Source organism: Aythya marila (genome assembly GCF_965140915.1).
Source record: "Aythya marila genome assembly, chromosome: 12".
Lineage (NCBI taxonomy): Eukaryota > Metazoa > Chordata > Aves > Anseriformes > Anatidae > Aythya > Aythya marila.
Genome location: NC_139053.1, coordinates 13,921,229 through 13,944,658, shown reverse-complemented (window position 1 = coordinate 13,944,658; position 23,430 = coordinate 13,921,229). Strand labels below are relative to the sequence as shown.

Sequence of the window (23,430 nt, the reverse complement as noted above, 5' to 3'; positions counted from 1 at the left end):
CAACTATCTTGCTTTCAAAGAGATAACCAAATTGCTGAAAAGCACATTATCCTCAACCTAATACTAAAAACCATTAGAATTTACTTTGCATTTCATGGTCAGACTTTGATGTCTTTACTCAGTAAACTTTTATATTCCCCCAAAATTGGCTCTTTTGGCTGATGGGTTTACTTCTCTTTTACTTTTGTGACACCCAAAGGAGGAACAACCGCATGTATCAGTACAGACTGGGGGACGACCTGATGAAGAACAGCTCTGAAGGGAAGGACCTGGGGGTTCTGGTGGACGACAGGTTGACCATGAGCCAGCAGTGTGCCCTCATGGCTAAGAGGGCCAATGGGATCCTGGTGTGCATTAAAAGGAGTGTGGCCAGCAGGTCAAGGGAGGTGATCCTCCCCTTCTACTGTGCCCTGGTCAGGCCTCACCTGGAGTACTGTGTCCATTTCTGGGCTCCCCAGTACAAAAAAGACAGGGATCTCCTGGAAAGAGTCGAGTGGACGGTCACAAAGATGATACGGGGCCTGGAGCATCTTCCTTATGAAGAAAGGCTGAGAGACTTGGGTCTGTTCAGCCTGGAGAAAAGAAGACTGAGAAGGGATCTCATCATGTGTATAAATATCTGAGGTGTGGGAGACAGAGGGATTTGGCCAACCTCTTTTCAGTGGTTTGCAGGGACAGGACAAGGAGTAATGGTCACAAGATGGAGCACAGGAAGTTCCACACCAACATGCGAAAGAACTTCTGCACTGTGAGGGTGATGGAGCACTGGAACAGGCTGCCCAGGGAGGTTGTGGAGTCTCCTCTGGAGACATTTAAGGCCCTTCTGGATGCCTACCTGGGCAGCCTGCTCTAAGGAACCTGCTTTGGCAGGAGGGTTGGACCCAATGATCTTTTGAGGTCCCTTCCAACCCCTTCAATTCTGTGATTCTGTAAAGATAATCTGCACTGGATATGTGTGTATCAGCAAGGACTGAGAACCTAAGTAAATAAAATTGTTCTTCTGTAAGTACATATTTATCCATTTACAAATACAGAACAAGGGACTTTGCAAAAATATATATATAAATAAATAAATAAAAGAAAGAAAGAAAAATAAACTAATATATTAATCCATCAGGAAATAGATTCACAGTAATCCGACAACATGAATAAATATAAGTAAAATGTATTAAGAAGATTATTTCCTACTCCCCCCTCCCCCCTTCACAGACTTAATTTTGCTTTTCATCATCTTTTTCTGTCTCTATTTTCCCCTTCCACATTCCCCGCAAATCATATGGTTAATTGGTTAAGTCCACTCTAGAGTCTAACCATCAACTCCCAGACACAGCATCTTTCATTTCAATGTTTTTGGCTGATTACAGTTGCACTTAGAGGAAAACAAATAAGTATGTATCAACATACTGCAAGTGCTACATCTGTGTATGAAAATACACAAACAGATAATTAAACATCAACAAAATATCAATAGGATTAAAGTGTCATGTTGGAACAAATCTTGATAAATCCTCCTCAATAACAATATTCTAACTACAGCATCATAAGGGGAATATAAATTTAGCCCATTAAAGTGCTGTTGGACAAAGAGAGACACATTAATACATCTGTTAGTCATTTTCGTACTACTAAGGGATTCTACTATTGTGTTACAGATGAAAACGTAGGCCAAGAAGAGGTTTGAAAGTATGCAAATTAATGTTAACAACATAATAAATATCTTATTGTTCAACAACAGCTCAACAGCATACTGGCATACTTTACATTGTAAGTAATCAAAATTTGTCGATGTTTAGATATACATACATACCTACGACAGACATCTCTGGAACTGTGGCATGATATGGACCTTCAACAAACTCTGGGGCATTATCATTGATGTCCTGAACCTTTATAATAAATTCTGAAGGGGGCTCCAGAGGTTTGTTTGTGTCCCTGTCGACTGCTTGAGCTGTTAAAGTGTACTCAGCTTTTTCCTCACGGTCAAGCCTTTTCATTGCATGAATGTCTCCAGTCTTGTCATTGATCACAAAGATTGTTCCAGCTCCATCTCCTGACAGGATATACTTGATTTTACTGCTGCCAGGATCCAAGTCGGTATGTAACTAAAAGGAAAAATAAGCATTTTAGAGATAGAAATTTTATACCCCCCCCCCCTCCCCCGGCACACATTGGTCTAACTATACATTTTCTCAAGCTATTCTTTTGTACTTCAATCTTAGTTCCAGTGATCTGTATCTCAGCTTGAATATACAAGGAGAGTAGGGATTTGTATGCATACTAATCAAAAGTGAATGTAATCATAGGCATAATTAGACTTTCTATTTAAAAAGCAGCTGTTATATATATATTTTAAATCCCTGTTCTAAAATGTCTTCAGAACTATTATCAGCCAAAATGAACAAGCGCAAAATGTCCTTAACCTATTAGATTAAAGGGTGAATGAAGGATTAACAATACACATATTTTAATTTAGATGTTTATTTTTAGGTATTGCTTTCAGCTTGTTTTCAGGTGACTGAAAATGGCTTAACGCTGGCATCTATGTAAATGTTTTAATGGACAGCAGCCCTAGACTTTTAGAACTATGTCATAACTCAACTGCTAGCTGAACTTAAATGTTTCTAAGATTTCCCCTGAAATACTTTTGAAGCAATAAAGCAATTTCTGCTTTTAAGCAGAAATATAAGAAAAACTCCTATGTACATCTTCCTATTTTCCTATATGAGAAAAAAAAAAATCATCAGAAAAAAAAAATCATCAGAAAAAAAAAAAAATTGTACTTGGCTTTTCAAAAAGCAAGACAGAATTATAATAACCTGAAACAGTATAGGAAAACCAGATAGTCTTTACTTTGATATTATTTTTTGTTGTTGTTGTTGTTAATTAAAGGCCTGAAGTGAAGAACACTGGAGACAAATAAAAGACTTCCATTGATTTTTTGTAGGCTCAAAGCCAAGTCCTAAATATCAGATTATCTCCAATAATTTTTAATTTGCAAGTGTGCCAACTGTTGGACCAAATGTATTCATGCCAACAGAAAAAAAAAAAAAAAAAAAAAAAAAAAAAAAAAAAAGATAATAATTTAAGTATACAATAATAATGCTTTACATGCTATTTACTGTTAAATCTAACACATTGAATATGAACAACAGGAACAAGTGAATGCATCATTAAAAATGTACCTTGCATTTATTACTATTTCTCTATTCCTCACAAAATGTAGTCTAAAGCAAATATGTACAACTTGTTTAGGATGACTTACAACTACTACTCAACTTGTTCCTATTTGCTTATTTTCGTGCAAACAGCTCAACAGAAATTGTAGCTGGTTATGCATTTTACTGTTCGATGGATAGCACTGGTTGTCATGGCCTAGCAGCACTGTCATTTGATATAAGAGCTTGCATGGAGATATTAAAATAGGTGTGGAAAAAGGGCTTGTACACTTGGCTACAGCCAAGCCACAAGTAGATTTTATGTCATACCATAAGTAGGCTTTGCAGGTTCTTCAGCAGATAATTGGTCACTTACAGTCACATCTGCAAATTAGCTGTTCAGGAACAAGAGCTTAGAAAGCTCTTTAACAGCACCTTACCAAAGGGAATTTTTAATTGTTGCAATGAGCACAGCAGACAATGGCAGCTAGGTCTGATTTTCCAGTTGATCTGATATATACATGCAAAATCCTGGGCCGTCACTGTTTTGGCTGTTCTGCAATAATAGCAGAATTCCCATCCTGAAGGTATAACTTCATTTGTGTTTTGCTGGACAATACGTTATTACCATACCATCTATTACCACACCATCATTTCAACAACTTTTTAAAAGCAGTTTAATTGCCTGTGAATATGAATGACTCAATGAAGTTTATTCTTCCTACCACATGAACACAGATGTTAAGCTATAGCTGAGTCCTCTTTCCAAAAACTTTTTTGTTTTTCTTATTGTAGTTGCTATCACTTTTTAACAATCAGCACAATCTAAGTTATGTTAATTTAAATAAAACACATTCTCCTGCTGGTTGGTACTGCAGCTTTTAAAGGTATATTAAATATATAGATATATAAATATATAAAGATATATTAAATATATAGATACATATATCTTAAAAATTATTGTCCTTATGAGCAGGATTACACTTGATCTAGGTATCAGCAACATAAACACTTATTTCCAGGGTTCCAGAACCTGTCAAGATCAATCCAGAACCTGTTTGTGTTTTAAACAGATTGTTTATGTTTTAAGCATCTGTTTGATCCCTAGATAAAATCCATATGTTATTAACATCACATATGAGGGTTTTGGCAGAATATTCTTAGCTGAATTACAGTGGTATCATACCTCAACATTGCTTTACTGAGTTCCGTGTATCCTGACACTTATACACATCTCCAGTTCACCCAAGTTCATAAAATGTTACAGTGAAAAACTGTACTGAATTTCTAAGGTGGCACTGGCTGGATAGAACAGATATCCCACACTAATATTTGAAGTTCTCCAATTTACTATTTGCTGGTAAGTCAGAGAGGCTGTCATATTGTCTCTGGTGCAAGTTTTACCCATATTATCCAACAAAGGTTATGGTTCATAAACCAGTTCTGGGATAAATTAATGTAAAGTTATAAAGCCTTTGCAGTGCTAGTAAGATACTGACAGTTAAAATGAAAAAATGTATATGATTAGTATTAATTTCTTCTTCTAGTAAGTTAAAGTCCCTAGTATCAAAAGAAATAGATATCACAATTTGAAACACTACAAAACGAAGAGCTAAACGTTAAACCAAAAGTGGAAGTGCTAGCAGCATTTTATAATGTTAAAGTTGAAACTGATTCTTATCATAGAATCATAAAATGGTATAGGTTGGAAGTGATTTTAAACTTCGTCTAATTCCAATCCCCCGCCATGGGCAGGGACACCTCCTACTAAACCAGGAGGTCCAAAGCCTGTGGAAAAATCAGTGGAAAACAAGTTTTTCATCCGAAGATTAATGGTGGTGAAAATGATAACTTTTTTTAGTTCTTTAAAACAAAAAATCCATACATGTAGTATTTACTGAAATAATATGTACTTATTATGATGAGTAACCAGGCTGATAGATTAAAGTATCTTTTCTAGGTTTTGAAGTTCTTATACCTTAATCTCAAAATACTGTAATAAATGAGCTATAGAAGAGCCACAATTTCAAAATCATTTAATTATTTGGATTTAGGATTAAAACACTATGATCTTCATCTGAAGTCAAATCACAGAACTGAAGTGAAATTCTAAGCTAGAAAGCAAAGTATATTTTTCCAAGTAACATTTCCAATCTTCTACCTGTGGTGGTTTTACCGTGCTGGGCAGCTAAACCCCACAACCGCTCTCTCACTCCCCCTCCTTTAGATAAGGAGGGGGAGAAGTAAAGCAAAGAACAACTCACGGGTTGAGATAAGGATAATTTAATTAAAGGGAAATAATTATAATAATTAAATAAAGACTACCATGAACTAAACAACTTAACTAAGGGGAAAATAAAAGGGAAAGGGGAAAAAGGGAGGAAAACAAACAAACAAAATAAATGAAAGCTATATGGAAGTGCAGAGGAAAGAAATTACTCTCTACTTCCCACAAATGAGCGATGATTGACCACGTCCTTGAAGCAAGGCCTCAACGCACGCAGCCGGTGTTCGAGAGGAGGACCGACGTCTTCTCAACGAGAGCCCACCCCTCCCCTCTTCTTCCTGTTTCCACCTTTTATTGCTGAGTGTGACACCACATGGTATGGAATATCCCTTTGATTGGTTTAGGTCAGCTGCCCTGGTGATGTTTCTCTCCTCACTTTTTGCCCACCCCCTGGGAGGGTTAGAGAAAGGCCCAATGCTGTGCCACTGCTGCTCAGCAGTAGACACAACACTGGTGTGATAACACTGCTGTTCCAGCTACAAGTACAGAGTACGGCACTGTATGGGCTGCTGCCGGGAAAGTTAACATTCCAGCCAGACCCAGTACACTACCAGATATGAATGATAATTTACAGCCATCGTCAAGCTTCAGCAAGCTGTGTTCATGTGAAGGTTAAAGATCATTAAACACATAATTATATGGGGTTAAGGTGAATGATAGAGAGACGTAATGAATATGATAAATGAATATCAGTTTCTGTTGAAAAAGACTCATAAATGTGGTAAATGTGAAACCGCTTTTCCACACCTTTAGCTTTATTTGTTGTGCTTGTGCTTGAAAATTGACTTCCTGTTGTTTCAAGCAAAATTGAGAAATTAGCAAGATTTCTATTTAAGAAATTAGACAGCTATAGCCAGCCCCTATATTCCACTAACTGGTAGCATCCCAAAATAAACAGAAAACCATGTTACTGGAAAACTTCATCATGTTCAGAATGAGTAAAATTCACTTCCTTTATGTGAGATTCAGTTCATTAGACTTCAAAGGAAGTGGAAGCTTCTTCTTCCATGTCTACCCTGCCTCTGGGACTATAAAATCAAACGTATCTCTCCCTTGAAGTAACAGATGTGACCCCATCACCCAAGTCATGAATGGATTTATGGCAACAGGAGATGTTTTGGATCATCTCCTAGTTTTAATGGTTACGCAGATGCTCTGTACTAATACCCAACTAATGTAGCCTCAGCACAGGCCCCCTCCTAAAAAATGAACTTCACTCAGAATGAACCCTATGGACACCACCATTTCTAATCATTGTCAATGCCTTTGCTATTCTGTGCTGTTAATATTCTATAATATGTTATTCTATAATATGCTATTCTGTGCTGATAATAAGCAGTGAAGCCAGTATTAATGATAACAGCACACTAAGCATGCTAACACAAAACTAACATTATTTCCACCAATAATGAATGCATATCTAAAAGTATTGCCAACACACTACCCAAATATATAACATATATTTATAGTCTCCAATGTACATACATTACAAACTCGCATAATTACAATCAATGCAAAAGAACTGCAGAGATGAAACTTAGTAAAAGAGCCTCTATATTCTCTAGACTACTCTGCAACAAAACAAAAACACCCTGAGCATGTTATTCATATTAAATTTTTTTATAGATACTTGTTCACTCTATTTTCAACCACATTTTCTAACAAATATTCAAGTCAAGTGCAGACCAAGCATGGACCAAAATTACGGAAGCTCCAAGCTGGGTTCATGAAGTTCTCTTGCAGTTCAGGGCACACAGAGAGATTTATGAGTCTCTTCCACAGATGGAAACTGTCTCACCTGCTCTCAGTTAGCTATCTGGCAAACCAACGGTGGCCAAAACAACAGTTCACTCAACACAATGACTTTTGAGTTCAAGCCAGGTGTTCACCATCTAGAAAGTACATAATGCACTTGGGTCTGGTCCACATTTAGAGTTAGCAGAAAGTGGGTGATGGGCCTTTGTAGTAGGATCAGGCATTTAGAGTCCTCTCCAGGTGTGTTGTGATGTATGACTTGATACAGACTAGCCCATAACGAAATGCACTATCAAAGGGAAGATTTGTAACCCCAATTTCCCTGTATTAGTGAAAAAGCATGAACATATCAATAATTCACAAGAATGAGGAAATCTACATTTTTACAAAAATGCTCCTGGACATTTTTAATGAAGAAAAGAGAAGGCACCGTTATGTAGTCAAGTTCTTATTTGAGTTTGTTAGAAAGTAATTAATGTATCATCATATAATTACTAGGGAATTACCCCTTTCTTGTTTCAAGGGAAAAGGCATCATCTGCCTTCTAAACTTCATTATAGAATTTGCATCATTTTACTTGTTCCTAACTCTGCAAACTTTTCAAAGAGATTAATGAATGAATTGCTGATTTCTACCTGTTGTTACAGATATGCATGCAACACACAAACACTATCCTAATGCCTCATGTTCTTCTATTTTATTATTATTTTACCTAGGCCTTGCTACACAATTCCTCATTTATGAGGCAGATCCCGTTTTTTTTTTTTTTTTTTAACTTTTATGACTCTTTTCCAAATCTTCTGGGTTCTAAGATGCTCTAGCTCATTCTATAAGAGTATGGAAATATTTTAGTGGCTATTACAATAATTTATATACATCAATGCTTTCAAAAACTATAATGCACCTTACTCACTATGTGTTTCTTTCTTTATGTCACTGTTTAGCCATTTTTCTAAAAATGTGAACATCATCAGGTATTACAGAAAGTTTTTGTGTGTTGTTGACAAGCTCTGATACATACCAGACAATGAGCACGTTCATTGATGACCCAGAGTTTTAAAAAATCATTCAGAATTAAACTAGTACAGATATCTTCAATTCATGTACACAATGCAGAATTAATAAATTGAATGTAATGTCAGTTTAATAGAATCTTTCATTTTCTCCATGGATAGGCTGATCCCATCTTTAGTAATGGGAATTATAGCTGCACAATGGGGAAGAAGAAAACCAAATATTCTGCATTATTGTTCAGGGTAATGACAAACTGGGGCACAGACTTGACATACCTGACATAATGTCAGTACTTGGAACACCCTCAGAAAGGAGACAGACATGTCCATGGATGATAAAGGATTCATTTAAGATATGAGAATCATGTAACTTGAAGCCTCTGGAGTAACTGTCAAAAGACATTACTGCTCACACTTCTCAGCTGCAGTTTCATAACCATATTCAAAGAGAATTAAAGCAATAATATCCCTAACACTTTCATTTAAGAGTGTAATCTCTGCTTTTGTCTGCCTCAGTTTCCTACCATGTCATTTGAGTATCTTTGATTCCAGATGGCTTCTTTTATGTTTTGGTTTATTCTTTGCTACTGCTTTTTTATTCTATTTGATTTGCTAATTTTGTCTCTGTTTATATTCATACTGTGTGCACAAACTGCTTTTCATTGCTTACCTTTCAGTATCATTTTATGATACACTATTGTTGAATTGTTGTTTAAAAAATGGAGACAAGACTGAGATCTAAGAATGAGTTTGTTCCAATTCACTATGACCAACTGATCCAAGAAAAGAGCTGAGGAATCTGACTGTGTCTTGAGCCAAGTCCTTACTGGTTAGAGCACCACTGATGCTTTCTGTACATCCATCACATATCACCTTCCTCACTGGGCTGAATTCATCATTTTAAATATATATTTTCACTCAACATCTTGGGAAGAAAAAGATAGTTACAGAATCACAGAATCACAGAATCACAGAATTTCCTAGGTTGGAAGAGACCTCAAGGTCATCGAGTCCAACCTCCAACCTAACGCTAACAGCCCTCCACTAAACCATATCCCTAAGCTCTACATCTAAACGTCTTTTGAAGACTTCCAGGGATGGTGACTCCACCACTTCCCTGGGCAGCCTGTTCCAGTGCCTAACAACCCTTTCAGTGAAGAAGTTCTTCCTAACATCTAACCTAAAACTCCCCTGGCTCAACTTAAACCCATTCCCCCTCGTCCTGTCACCAGGCACGTGGGAGAACAGGCCAACCCCCACCTCGCTACAGCCTCCCTTGAGGTACCTAAAAAGAGCGATAAGGTCACCCCTGAGCCTCCTCTTCTCCAGGCTGAACAAGCCCAGCTCCCTCAGCCGCTCCTCGTAGGACTTGTTCTCCAGGCCCCTCACCAGCTTCGTCGCCCTTCTCTGCACCCGCTCAAGCACCTCGATGTCCTTCTTGTAGCGAGGGGCCCAAAACTGAACACAGTACTCGAGGTGCGGCCTCACCAGAGCTGAATACAGGGGGACGATCACCTCCCTAGCCCTGCTGGTCACACTGTTCCTAATACAAGCCAGGATGCCGTTGGCCTTCTTGGCCACCTGAGCACACTGCTGGCTCATATTCAGCCGACTATCAACCATCACTCCCAGGTCCTTCTCTGCCTGGCAGCTCTCCAACCATTCCTCTCCCAGCCTGTAGCTCTGCTTGGGGTTATTGCGCCCCAGGTGCAGGACCCGGCACTTGGCCTTGTTGAACTTCATGCAGTTACTCTTGTGTTTACAGATGGGAGGATCAGAGGAAGAGATAAATTCACCTTCAGTCTCACATTAGGAATATATATCAAGACCAGAGACTGCCCAAGCCATCCCTAAACACCTCTACAGCTTTATCTCCAGTTAACCACATTATTCCTTTTTAATTAAAATAGCCATGTAGCGCCAGTGCTGTTTCACAGAAGAATCCTGCCAGGGAAACTCCCGAAGAGTTGCTGTGCCCTCAGATACAGCCTTCCCCAAATCCACAATGGCATGTTTGTCTTCAGTGGTTGGCAACAAAGGTAATTTGTTTCCACCCTTTGCTATCTTCATTTCAAAGCCTGGGCTCTGATTGATTTCTGTGTATCTATTATATACCTTGTTTCTTCTGAATCCTTATGTTAAGCCAGATGATTACTACGGCTTTCTGTTTTCCTAGTTCTGGCCTTGGCCCGTTCCATTTGGGGATACCATCTGTCTCCCCTTCTGTCCTGAGAACATAGCCACCACATATGACCCATGTCCCACTACAGCTTGGACTTTCGTCGCTTCTTTCTGCAGCAATTTAACACCCAAGTGTCCTGTGTCAAGTGGCCTCAGATGGTTGGCACCTTTTTGTAGTTGGCTTTCTGCCTAGCCTGGAGTTCACGCAACTATTTCTGAACCCAGGCTGCTGTTCCTTTCTTGAGTTCCAGCAGACACCTCTCCTGTAAAAAAAGGTCTTGATTTTTTAACCCAACTGTTTCTGATACTTGGAAACATACAATGATATTGTGTCACACTGCCAAATAGGAATCCTTTCCTATCTCATTTGCTTCTCTGTTATTTCATCTATAGTGCACTGTGGCTCTCCGCAGGAGATCTGAAAGCTGGGTATAGCGAGCCTCAAAAATCACACGCAGCTTTAGTCATGTAAAACATATTCTCTCTTCTGTATCTTTATGGGGAAAAATAGTCTCTCTCTGTCATCTCCTACTGTTTGGGGTCAAGCACTTTTATTAACAATTCCAGTGCTTCAGGCATTATAATTAACAGTGCCTCCTACGCTTGTCACTCTTTCCCCACCTCAATGAAATAGCAGTAAAGCCATTTATTCCCTCCCCCCTCTTGGCAGTCCTGGACTATAGTTTCTAGTAGTCCTGCTGACATTTCTGCTGCCTGTAAGACTTTGTGAGGTTTCCAAACATTACTTTAGAAGTCTGTTTCCATTTTGGTTGTTAATTCCTATTGCCAGCAGAGCCTGCCTTGGTCCTCATTCCTCAATATAGACAAAAGATGGGGAAGGCTGTGAAAAACAAAACAAAACAAAACAAAACAAAACAGAACAAAAAACAAACACCACAAGCTGTGGGAGTTTCCCATTCAAGGAGACAGCAGAAGCTGGGCAGTTCCTATATATCAAATCCTTCTCTTTTGTTCCCTTAATCATACTCATCTTATTCTGTTCTAGTCTTTTCTTCCATGTTGTTTGAGCTGTATTTTTCCTTTCCTCTTTAAAAGCTTATTATAACTTGCTAGGCTTCATTCTCAGGCAGAGTACATTGCACTTGAGCACTAAGACCTCTTTGTGTTTTTCAAATGATTTTCTCAAGTGAATGTCAGAGCAATATCTTATAATACATACTCTTAGGATTGCAGAAGAGGAATAAAAAAGTTAATCACTACATACCCTCAGCAGTAATTTGAAGACTGCTTACAAAATCTGTCAAACTAGACAAGCTATATCCTAGATCAGTGAAGGCAGAAAAAACTACAATAGGACAGTTGGTCAAAGGTGAACAGAAATTTCTATTTATTTGAGCATATTTAAGTTGTCATGATTTTACAATCCTTTAAGGCTCTGCTTTCAGCTGCTTTGACCACATTGGCTTCTGAACATGCTTTGCACTCAATGATTAGCAGGATCCCAATGATAATATGTTTAACCTGTTTTCCTTTTTAATGCAATAATTTCAAATCCATGCAGAATACATTTTGTTATTTAATAACATTATAAAACAAACTGGAAAGCATTATAATACCATTTGGAAGGTTATTTTTGAAACTTAAGATGAGTGTTTAGCATACTCCAGTGTCTGAACATAAGGGAGTAAGTACTCTGTCTAAAACCACATGATGTGTAAAGCTGGCAGTGCAAATAGAAAGCTCTTTTCTAGCAATTGGCTGTCAAACATCTACAGTGCAGAAATATAAACATCAGCTATGCAGCCAGCTTGGAGCTAAAATTGAAAACTGTTGAGAAGGTAACTGAGCGAAATGAGGAGAACTGAAAAATTAAATTGTGAGTACTTACTTGTTGATTCTTATAAATTACCTGCTTACACGTGACAATGTAACTTATTTATCAGTGCATTTACACTAATCCGTGAACTGTGCACATGGGTACAGTCTAATCTTTTTCTCACTGAAAAAAAATCAGGTTATTTGGAATGTGAAAATAAACACAGGTATAGAATGCAACAAAGCAAATTCCTTAGGAGTTGACAAACAAAATGACAGCTCTTCCGAGATTCTAGTTACATACCCATATCAGAACATCACTTACAAGAATTAATAGATATAACACGAGGATAATTTGATTATTTTTTCACTTTCTCTTGCAGTTAGATGTTCACTAGATGTTCAACTCATGCAGAATTGTATACTATTCAGAAAAATCTGTTTGCAAATAGCTACTACAATTTCATGCAGTTTCACACGAAATTATTTGTCATATCACTTGCGTAGTTTCCAAAGTTTCCTAACGTAATTACTCTTGTGTTTCCAACAAGTCATGAATTCCTATGAATACCTTACAAACTGACTTGCAAAGGTTACATGTGTCATTATGAAATCAATTTGCAGCACCATTAAAATTGAAATATTTTGTAAACCAATAGAGATAGATCATTGCTTCTGCCTTTGTTAATGCTTTTCTGGAAGAATTGAAGGAGGAGAGGAGAATGCAAACCTTTCCACATAGACAATGTTAAATATGCAGAAATAAACAACTGTGCCCATTCTGGCAGGCTTTACTATTTAGTATTTAATTATGTCTGATCGTCTAGCAACTTAGCAACTTGTATCGAGTACTGCAGTCCCCTTCTCGGTACATATGGAGACTTGAGTCTCAGTGACAATTACCACTTTGTTTTTTTTTTGGCACAACATGTGACCTGACCTGTTTCCAATGAGTCAAAAATAGCAGAGCTAGGTTTATAAGTGTGGGCAGCATTTAGATTATTTATGTCATTTGCTGTAAACATCTAACCTGCCTGTAATTCAAAACATCCAAAATTTGGGGCCAACGTCCATGTATCATCAAAAAAGGAATGCCTACTCAGCATGAATAGAGATGAATCGTACACAAACCAATATCACAAAGCTGTAAGTGTATAACATATGTCAATGTCAAAAACACCAGAATCCAAACAAACTTAGCAGTGAATTAGTCTAGACCTTTATCCAAATCGTCTGAGCTCCCAGTGAAGACTACTGTTGGGAGACTGTGGGAGACATCTATACTGATTTAATGATAGTTGAATCACTGTTGGATTTCTCTACCCACGCAAGCCTGGTAGTGCTCATATCACTCCATGAGCACAGAGTAGCCCCAAACCCATATGGTTGTCTCCCCATTCAGCTGTCCTTTGCAGTCCTCTAACAGGGCATTCCTGATGGAAAGGACAGGTGTTAGGTGTAGGACCCTGTGCTGATGTCTTTTGGGGTAAATAGTTGAGAAGATGCACAATACCCAATCAACTGAAGTTAAGAGGCAAAGGAACACATCACAGATTTCTCAGAACCTCTTTTCAAATGATATGGATTTCATGGATTCTCCCACTTTCAGAGAGCTGGTTGTTACTGGTGGCCCCCTAGAGAATGTCGTGGCTGTAAAAGGAACAGCAAAGGACAGAACCATCTGCCTAAGGGAAATCCAGGAAGATCTCCAAGGTATTTGCTGAGGTTTCTCTAAAAAAAAAAAGAGTTCAGATACCTATTGTAAAGAAGAACAAAAACGAACAAACAGAAAACTCCAAAAAGCTGAGAAAGAGGTATTATATTGAGAACTGAAGTTCACAAATGATCCATATAATAATCCACATACGAGAACTACACAAAATCCTACTGTCTTATGTACATCTCTCACTATTTATCTGAAGGAACTTATTTGAGAGAATAACCAAATGACAGCTGGTTAGTTGGACAGCTGACAACTGCAGAGTCAGTAATCTTCTATAAATAATGATTATTAATTACATGTATTACAATAGCACATAGAGGTCCTTGTTGACCCTATGGCTCTGTTACATTGTATGCTGCAACCTTCACTGAGCCTACTTCACTGTTCTATGCTTATGCTGAAATACCAATGGCTATTTCCTCCCTTTCCTTTTTCTGAAAAAGAGACAGGAAATAATGGACCCAGAACACACTGTTTTAGAAATGAGCTTCTGAGACATGGGCTAAGTTCTGCAATTACTACCTACAGATTCTGTATGGCTCAAACTCATGGAAAAATGAGGCTGAATTCTGAATAAATTTCTAGTCCTAAAATGATTTATTATTATTATTATTATGCATCTAAATGGTTTTCAGGAGCTGATCTAAGACCCAAGAACTCAGTAGGAGTCTTCTTGTCCAGTCAAAACTCAAAACTCTACGTATGAAACATATATGTACTGTACGACCCCCCCCCCCCCCCAATAAATAAATAAACAAACAAATAAATGTATAGTTTTGCAACAAATGTTGGAAGATGCCAAAATTAAGGCTTTCTTTAAGTGTCTTTCAGATCTTGATTTGCTCACCTTGTATGAAGGTGTTATGAGATACAACTTCGAACTATATGATCACATGCGATTGCTCCCCACAGGACCCCTAACTCTCTCTGCATGAGTGCACGTTCTATGAGCAGCTATTCATTATTTTTTCCCTTCATTGTTCAAAGCATGGCCCTATGATTTTACTACCTAATACTTAAGCCTTGTTCCAAAACAGAATTGTTAATGTCCCCATGCTTTTTCTGTGTTGCTTATCACTGGTGTCAGAACACACTATAGATATTGATTTAAAAAAATCACGTTTATTGTGTGACAGAGATAAATACGATTATCCTTGTTCTATATACTGGGGACTTAGACACAAAGAAATTAGAAGGTGATTTACTATTAACAGTTTGATTTAATAATATTATCTGCATAATTTCAGATTTGTACAACTGGATTTTAAATTTATGAAGCTATTGTTGACCAACCGCAACTGTGCTGGAAGAGAATCCAGCCACATGAATACGGGAATGTAACCAGAGTTCAACCTCACCTTCCTCCAGCTTCCAGTAACTGCCACACTCATCCTCCAGAATTTGATTAGCTTCCCAAGATCTGAATCAGTTCCACCCTCCTCTACATGGCTTCCCCATGCTTCTTCTCCACTATCTAAACATTTGCACTGCGCATTCCAAAAATAACAGTGAGAAGTATAAATTTGGAAACTTTTTAGGGAAGGGAATAGCGACCAGTTTAGGGATGATCTTTTTGGCCACTGGCCCAGAAGTTACACACCTGGGAAGCTCTGATTGAGGTTCATCTCAGCTTGCTATTCAAGCACTGCAGACACAAAGCCTTGTTTCTTGCTTGTTGGTGAAGTTCTATGATGTTCTATCTATGATGTTCTATTTCAGCGAATCACTGCCTGGTATTCTGAGTTTCCCAGTTAACAAATTCCAGTTCAAAACTCATCAAAAATTTGTCTGACTGACTGTAAATAACACGTGCTGTATTTTCAACTGGTGAGATTCTTATGGCATGCTATTTCTGTTATCTAGTTTTCGTTCATATTATGACTCCATAATTTATAGTCCAATTAAAATCAGAGTTTACCGCTAGCCCACAAGTCTATTTTTGAACACATTTCTGATAACTAATACATCAGGTATAACTGAATTTAATATAAACTAGATAAATAATGAGATTAACAATTATCTGACTGTGAGATAATAAAGTGTTCAAAATAGCAAGACCCTGAAGTAAAGTAAAATATTTGAGATTATTTGTTGAGTCAGTAAAGCTGCATTTTCACATTTACTTAGGATATAGGAAATAGAATATTTTGTTTGCCTATGGAGATGGGATCATTGTGTATGTAAATGGGCATTGATGGCAAACTTAAGTGAAAAGATAATCTCCTGTATGATGTTCTTCAACAAAATATTAGCAGTATAAATGCACTGTTGCTCAGTTCTGTTATGGGTATTTTGACAATGAAACTTATACAAGTAATAAAAATGTGTCTTAGCTCATAAAATGTTGCTCTTTTTGACAAAAACCAGGATCATGGAGAATCAAAATTGCAATCACAGCATAATTAAATCAAACATTCATCCCCGCCCTCCGAAACTGTGAAGCCATATTAAATGTCTCATTACTGACCACAACTGATTCTGAGTTTGTATACACTTAGCAGCTGTACCATAGATTCCTGTCTCAGCTGTGCCAGCTTCACTAATAGGCAGCTTTTCTCTAAAACAAGACAGAAGCCCACAGCAGGAGAATGCTGGAAGCCTTAATCTTCTCCAATGTGGTATATAACTGCCTTTGATTATACAGCATCATGTTAGCAAGAAGGCTAAACAGGGAAAACCCATGGGTTCTCCAGTTTCCTTTTCTTTTCCATTACATGCTATGGGAAAGTATGACATAGTGGTAGAACAGGTTCAAATATTATTTTCAAGAAAAAATAATTAGCCTGAATATAACCCTGTCCTCACCTGCACAAACAATCTCAGTCTGACAAGGAGCAAACACAGCAGTTTCACTGAAATGTAACACTCACACTTCCTATAATAGAATAGAAATTCATAAGAGTAGCAAAGCTATGAACCCTGCTCTTGTTTCATGTATTATTGATATGCAGGTTTAACAAACAGTTCCACATCTGTGAAAGAATCCAGAATGGCTGAAAAATTCTTGTTTGTCAATTGTTTCAAGTTGATCATGAACAGTCCTTTAGAGATGAGTCATATTCATGGAGACTGGAATATTCGTAACTATTGCTAGATAGAAGCATTTACAGATTTAGTTCCAGTTTTGTATCTGTGAACACTACGGATTTCTTACACTTAACCTGTTACTTGAAAACCTTGTATGCTATTTGCTAGCATGGTCAGTCCAATTCTAACATTGTAGAATACAACATTAATTCAAACTTCTTTACACCTGCAGAGAACTTGTATTTGTAAGACAATGGAAAATAGTCGAGAAGTTGAATATATACAAAAGAACTTCAATATAAGAGCTAAATAGTCAAAAGTCTGATGGCTGCCCCTTACCAATAAAAAGGAACGAAGTTATGCAGATTGGGTGGTAGATAATGGAGAAAATGTGGAAAGGCTTTAAGAAACCTCCATCTAAAACATACTATATTGTCACTCTGGTGAGGCCACACCTTGAGTACTGTGTTCAGTTTTGGGCCCCTCGCTACAAGAAGGACATCGAGGTGCTTGAGCGGGTCCAGAGAAGGGCGACGAAGCTGGTGAGGGGCCTGGAGAACAAGTCCTACGAGGAGCGGCTGAGGGAGCTGGGCTTGTTCAGCCTGGAGAAGAGGAGGCTCAGGGGCGACCTTATCGCTCTCTATAGGTACCTCAAGGGAGGCTGTAGCGAGGTGGGGGTTGCTTTGTTCTCCCACGTGCCTGGTGACAGGACGAGGGGGAATGGGTTTAAGTTGAGCCAGGGGAGTTTTAGGTTAGATGTTAGGAAGAACTTCTTTACTGAAAGGGTTGTGAGGCATTGGAACAGGCTGCCCAGGGAAGTGGTGGAGTCACCATCCCTGGAAGTCTTCAAAAGATGTTTAGATGTAGAGCTTAGGGATATGGTTATATGGTTATAGTGGGGACTGCTAGCATTAGGTCAGAGGTTGGACTTCATGATCTTGAGGTCTCTTCCAACCTAGAAATTCTGTGACTCTGTGACTCTGTGACTCTGTCACAAGAAAAAAAAATATCCTCATATTTCAGATTTCTGCTGTCAGCTGAGATACATTTCTGAAGGGATGGGAGGTAGTGAAATGCAACAGCCACACCAGTTTGGAGGATGGAGAGAGAAAAAAAAAAAAAAAAAGAGAGAGAGAGAAATAACTGCAGTGGACAAATGAGAAAGCAGAGAAGAAACAAAACAATGTAAATACCTATCATAAGGCTCCTAAAAAATATGTAGCAGAAAGTGACATGATGGTTCGGCAATTTGAATTTTACCTCAGAAAATGAAGCTGAACTTCCAGATGCCAGCTTGTTGATGGGTGGGTGTTTTTTGTTGCTTTTTTTTTTTTTTTTTTTTTTTTTTAATTATAGAGGACAAACAAACCATAGCAATACCTACAAAATACCTGCAGCAATGAGGATAAACTCCCCAGTTACCTATTTATGCTTATAATAATATTCATTTTAAGGGTTGTCTGGGTAGTTTTACATTTGGCAGATACTTTTTATTTCCTTTTTCTATTCTTGCCTACAAATAAAAGAGGGGTTGAGCAAAAAAACAGAATAGATGAGATTTGACAGTAAGTGAATTTTTAAGCCTGTGTGGAGAAGCAGTCCATCACCATCAAAAGGATGGGAGAGTTGCTTGATGGAAAGAAGTTCTTTCAAGAAACGTGAATGAGAAAATTAGAATACATTCCTGAAAGGTGGACTGCAACTTTATTTAAGATAACATAGATTTCAATAGTTTCTTTGGTTGCAGATGAGAGTTAATGAATGGATCCAGAATACGAGGTCAATAAAAAGCCTCTGCAGGTTTTTTGTGTGTTTTGTTTTCCATATGGAACACCTGATTTGTATTTCATTGCTTCCAAAAGCAAGTGTATGTCTTCGCTAAGAATACTTACGAACCTTATTTATTCTTCCAGGAATCTTGCTGCCAAGCTCATTTCTTCTCACTCCCTGCAGTTAAAGCTTTCTTCTGGTCCGATTGTCTTCTAAAAGTGACACTTTATATTGATAGCTAAAGCAAGGAGTCATCAAACTGGCCACGTCAGTCAGCCCCAGGGAGCAATGCTGGGAGTGATCACACATCTTGAATACCAGCAATTCACTTGGAGCTTTCCATAAAACGAAGTTAATCTTTTATTTGTCTTCCCACGATTGAGGTAATGTTATTGTCATCTAAGTATTAATACATGGCAAACGTGTACATTACTCCACAATCTGAATTTATTACCACAGTAATTAAATTAGCAGCACCACGCCCTTGCAAAGCAAAAAGCATTTTTTTTCTTCCGTTCTGCATGGTGGAGAAACACAGTCATAGAAATAAAAAGGTCCAATATTCAGAACAAACTGAGTATCTGAAGGTCCTAAGGACAGCTGCTCAAGATCACTAAGTCAGACCCCAAATTTCAGTGCTACCCTTATCATTGCCTTTTGCACAAGATTAAAGACTTAGTGACACTCAGCCACTGTACCTGCAGATTACTGAAAAGTTCATTTAGGAAGGAAATACAGGCTTAGGAAAAGAACAGCTTTTGCTGTTGTTGTTGTTTTGTTTTCCTGAACATTTCCTGACAAAATCCTTCAAAGTTATTCTGTATTTAACAGTTTTTATACCTGCATATGCATTAATTTCCTTTTTAAAATTATTTAACATTTCAATATGCTCAAAATGTAAACTAAATGATAGCCTTAGAATTTATTCCATTAAATAGCACATTAAGGGTTTAATTTGGATATAGCAAACATTCTATGTTTAGTCCAAAACATTTTTTGATATTCCAAAAATTCGTATCAACATAAAATTAACATTTCTCCTCAACTTTAAAAAATCAAGCATGAAATGAAAATCTGCTTCCCAACTCAGAAGAAGCACTGAAATTCTAGGAGAATTAAATTCTTATTTGCTTTAAAAGCAAAACCATTCCTGCTGCCTACACAAATCTTCCAATTAAATCTTTACTTCCAACAAAAATAAAGCAATTTAATTCCTTTTGTTTACCATAATTTAATCATTTCCCTTATTACTATCAGCTTTATTTGGCTGTTTTAGTGCTTTCTGCTATGACTCACTCTGTAGACATTAGGATGGCTCTGTCATGCCTTTACTTTAGTAGCATCACAAACACAATTAAAACATATTTACTGTGATTATATTTCAGCATACAGATCACCATATATTTTGCTCTTAGGTATAGAATCCCTATTGTTAGCATAATTACTATGAAGAAATAATGCAAATGAGCCTGCTGGAGACAATTATTGGACTTTCTTTTCAACTTTATAATGTTATAAACAAGAATTGACATTCCACTCAGAGGTGGACAGCAAACACCCATTTTATTGAATGCTTTAAAGACTTCAAATTAACAGAAGCTAAGTGACTTTTGTAATTATTCATCTTGTACGTACTAATATCTCTAAAAGCACATCTAAGACTGTGCTTTAGAATTATAAAGATCAAGATATCTCTGATTAGTAGTATATCTTAACTACAAAAAAAATAAGTATTGTGCTTCTGTGATAAAGGACGTCACATCTATGACTTGGCTGCCCATAAAATTTGATTAAATAATCGCAGCAGGATGAATTAAGACCAGAGTAAAATTCACATTTATAATTCCTGCTCAGAGTATTCCTTAACTTGTGTCGGATTTAGAAAAACCTTTAAATTATTTCCATATCTTTTTGCAGTTTGCAATGAAAGTGACCAAACTATATCAGACGATGATAAACATCCACAGGCCACATTCTCCTAAATTACTTTCCTCTGATTCCCAGTGTCAGAATTCCCTCTCAGTTACTTAGAAATCCACAATCAACACAGAGAGTCTCACACGAAAAAACAACCATTTTCCCCCATTAGCCACAGACCTGTGTAGCCCCGGTTCACCAGAGCATGCAGACACAAGGCATGGCCAAAATCTGCCCCTGAGATGGACAGAGGGAGTTCCTGCCACTAGCACAACTGACTCTTCAGAGCCAGCAAAGTGACAGGGTCATTCCACAGTGTCAAAAACTCTGATGTTCCGTCAAACCAAACTATCATTGTTCTTTTTCTCCCCCCCCCTTTTTTTTTTTTTTTTTTTTTTTTTTTTTTTTTTTTTTTTTTTCCCCTTATGTTCTTTATATTATTCAGGGTACTGCACATAAAGGAATATCCTGCCGTTTTGTCTAATGCTCAGCCAAAATTTTTGTCAAGTTCTTGCTGACTAGGATGTACAAACTATCTGCACCAAAGGAACAGATAACAGGAGGCAGACCAGATGAACGGTCCCTCAGACAGGGTCACCATGGGTGCCATCTGACTGATCTGTACGGCACTACCAGCACTTCCCCAGACTTGTTTTTTCCCCCCTGCTCTGATCAGCATAAGCTGAAAATCCAAATGTACAACAGCAGACCCAGTTGCTTATTTTTTTCCAGGGACCAGGAAATAATGTTTTCAAAACATACTCTCCCCTTATATAGGATATTGTTACAAGGGAGACCAAGTTTTCGTAATTAGCAAGTAATAGAAAAGAGCCTGGTAAATGAACCTAAGGCAAATAAATAAATAAACAAACCTCCTTTCTTCTTGCTCATCTTTCACAGATCCTAACCTGGCCAAAGAACTTGGGAATACAAGTTCAGATGCACAAACCCAATCCCATGCACAGACCAGCCTGTTAGGACTCTGAAAATATCTTGCAAGCAAATGGATCAGGCTGAGGTTGCTCTGCCTATTGGACATCTCCAGTCCTAAGTTTTGCGGCTGCTTTTGAAACAACACATAGTAGTAACCCATATTTTTGCCCTTTCAAAACTGCAATACAAAAAGGATATCAACTCAACTCAGAATATGCCATGATGTCTTGCTGAATTACACATCAACAAAAATGGAGATAAAACAAAACAAACAAAAAGACCAGAAGAAGAAAAAAAGCTGCACTAGTAGGCTCTCTCAAAGTTTCACACGTAGAAAATACAGTTAGATACCTCAATTATGCTATGTAGTAGCAAATTTTTGTCTATGCCTATGCTGAACAGAAATCCAATGTTACAATTATTCCAGCATTCTAAGAATCTTCATGAATGCCTGTGTTGACAAAGTATCTCTCTGATGTTAAATTTTGATTTATATTTGGGTAGTTTCTTTAGTTTAAGAAAGGACTAGAGTAAAAACTCAAAAATATATTCATTCACATGGAAAGAAAAAGCATTTTTAAGAAAACTAAAATTAAACTTTGAGAGCTTTCATATGGTATTTTTGGTGTTTCACTGCATTGTAGAAATGGAAAAGTATATTTACTTGATGCATATCTAAACTCCTTCAAGTTCTATAGTATGCAAGCTTGAATTAAGCTATCTTTACTTTTGAAAGGCCAAGAAGTGTAACTATAGTTTAATGCTGTTCAACCAAGCGGTGTCTGTGCTTGGTTGAAGCCTTTAAGTGGAAAAGCTTAGATAAGCTGATAAAGATAAAACCAGCCACATCTGCATTTATGTAGGTTCCATTCAGCCCTATGGCATGACAAGTCTCAGACAGTCTTCACATTTTATTACTGTGGGGTAGTAAATAAACTTGCATAGATAATGAGATCTCAGACAAAATTAAAAAGGAAAACAATAGTATTTCTTGATTCTGTCCTTTGAATGTATGCTGTTACTGCCCCAATAAACTACTGGGAATTAAGAATCCCAATTTTGCTGAGTTATTAATTAGAAATTTGCCATCTGACATGGAAAGAGTTTTCCATTCCCAACACAAAATTAATCCAAACAGAAGAACAACATATTTTATGCATTACCCCATTGTCACATTTACATTTGGCTAAGATGAAGAATTTGGCTGACTCGCACAGTACACACGGAAAAAAGAGCAACAGTGGCACTACCCTGCATTAAGACCTCCCTAAACTATGAACTCCGATGAAATACAGAATGTGGACTACTCTAAATTATACCATAATTAGGTTTACTTTTCAGGAAAAAACAGCTTGTCTGTTGTCATCCTCCATCCCTCCGAATGTGAAGGTCACTGGAATGAAATACACTGGTCAGATATCTTCTTTTTAATAGCTAAAACACGCGCTGTGCACAATACCAGAAAATAAATGGAAGAGGAAAAGCTCGATCTATGCCACCTGAGGATTCTCAAATGCTGGGGCAATCAGGACAGAAATGAGTCTATGCCACCATACTGGCACACAGTGGCCAAATCTGTTGAGTAAATATCTTTTAGCAATCTGTCTGGCATAACACACTTCAGCTTCATTTTACCCTCCTTGTGGGCACAAATGAACAATATAAACTCCAGATACAATTGGCCCTGCAGTGCCCTTACCAAAGTCAATGCAACTCCACAGTGCCAACACGTTTTGTGACAGCTTTTAATTAAAACAAATAAACAATGAGATTAAAATGTAAAATACAAAAGAAAAAAAAAACAACATGTAATTCCATGTTGGTTAAACTTTTTCTATGTGGCCACCAAAAGCACGCAGGTAATTAGGTATTCCAAACTGATTTTGCAAATAG

At 37.6% G+C, this 23,430-nt stretch overlaps 1 protein-coding gene across 1 annotated transcript in view; it reads right to left on the bottom strand.

The window, feature by feature from the left end:
• Positions 1 to 23,430, bottom strand: part of CDH8 (cadherin 8) — a 132,499-nt gene that overhangs the window by 89,250 nt on the left and 19,819 nt on the right. The window contains exon 2 of the mRNA XM_082769846.1: positions 1,808 to 2,102. Within this exon, the coding sequence (XP_082625972.1) occupies positions 1,808 to 2,102 (295 nt within the window). The remainder of the gene's footprint in view (positions 1 to 1,807; positions 2,103 to 23,430) is intronic.